Source organism: Ustilago hordei (assembly GCF_900519145.1).
Source record: "Ustilago hordei strain Uho2 genome assembly, contig: UHO2_contig_02, whole genome shotgun sequence".
Classification (NCBI taxonomy): domain Eukaryota; kingdom Fungi; phylum Basidiomycota; class Ustilaginomycetes; order Ustilaginales; family Ustilaginaceae; genus Ustilago; species Ustilago hordei.
In genome coordinates this window covers 1,394,822-1,395,925 of record NW_024545252.1, presented here as the reverse complement: position 1 = coordinate 1,395,925, position 1,104 = coordinate 1,394,822, and the positions used below count along the sequence as shown (strand labels likewise).

The 1,104-nt window shown below is 54.1% G+C and overlaps 1 protein-coding gene across 1 annotated transcript; it reads right to left on the bottom strand.

Moving 5' to 3' along the window:
- UHO2_01243 (uncharacterized protein) lies at window positions 1-1,023 on the bottom strand (the record flags this gene model as incomplete). The annotated part of the gene is made up of 1 exon (XM_041553711.1): window positions 1-1,023. One exon carries the CDS (start codon window positions 1,021-1,023, stop codon window positions 1-3), a length of 1,023 nt encoding a protein of 340 aa, XP_041409645.1.
- Between the last annotated feature and the right edge of the window lie 81 nt (window positions 1,024-1,104).

Here is a 1,104-nt window from a genome sequence, read left to right as displayed (position 1 = left end):
TTACTTGGCAGCAACGCTACTTGCCTTACCACCTTTCGCACCCTTCTTGATCAGATCGAGAAAGTTAGATTTGCTCAAATCCGCCAATCTCGCATCCTTACTCGCCAAACCTGCCTTCTTACTCGTCGTCGCCGCCGCTGCTACTGCCGACGTCTTGGCCGCAGTCTTCCCACTGGCAGCCTGTTTCTTCTCCACTTGTTCCAAATCATCCTCAGTTGTAGTCTGAGCCGCACGAATAGCATTAAACAGCTTCACTACACCACGTTGAGCCACCTTCCTCAGCTTCCTCTCATATGCTTGACTTCCGCCTTGAGCAGCAAACTCCAGCAACTTCTCTGCATCGTCTTCAGCCGAAATGGCAGGATAAGTCTCGATGATGTTTCCATCTTCATCTTCCAATGGTGGCAGAACACCAGGTGGACCCCAACCGCCGATTACGTCTTTGACGTGGGAGCGTTCTTCGCGACGACGTTTTTGTTCGAGCGCGATACGGGCGGCTCGTGCACTGAGCGAGGTGGATTGGGCTGAGCGACGAAGGTGTGGAGCGAGTGAGAGGATGGCCGGCACTTCTTGGGTGGGTTTCTTTTTCTTTTTGCTGACTGGTGGTCTGGTTTCGCTTTCGTCTGCTGCTGCTTCCTCGTCGTTGTCGTTCTCGGCCGCTTCGTCTAGCGTCTCGAGTGCGTCGGCTGATGTGGATGGTGCGATGCCGAGGAGGCCTTCAAGAGCGGAACCGAAAGAGGTGGGAGAAGTGGCTCGACGCTTGCGCTTGGCAGTCTTCTTGCTTTTGGAACCAGCTCCTTTGGCTGCTTCGATCTCGTCCTCTGTGTCTGGCTCATCGTCATCGAGTGAGATTTGGTCGTCTTCCTCCATTGCATCTTCTGAGCCACTTTCCTCCTTTGCAGCGGACGTTTTGCCCTTTCCAGCATTGCCGTTCCGTTGAGATGGTCCTGCGCGGGAAGAACGAGCAGCAGGAGCCTTCATGGTCATCTTGGAGCCACCGGCTCCGAACTTTCCAGCTGCCATCTTTCCTAGCTTTCCTGTCTTGTTCGAGCCTTCGATGGAGATCGTATTGATATTCAAGGCACTGTCGGCGTTCTTCCTTTG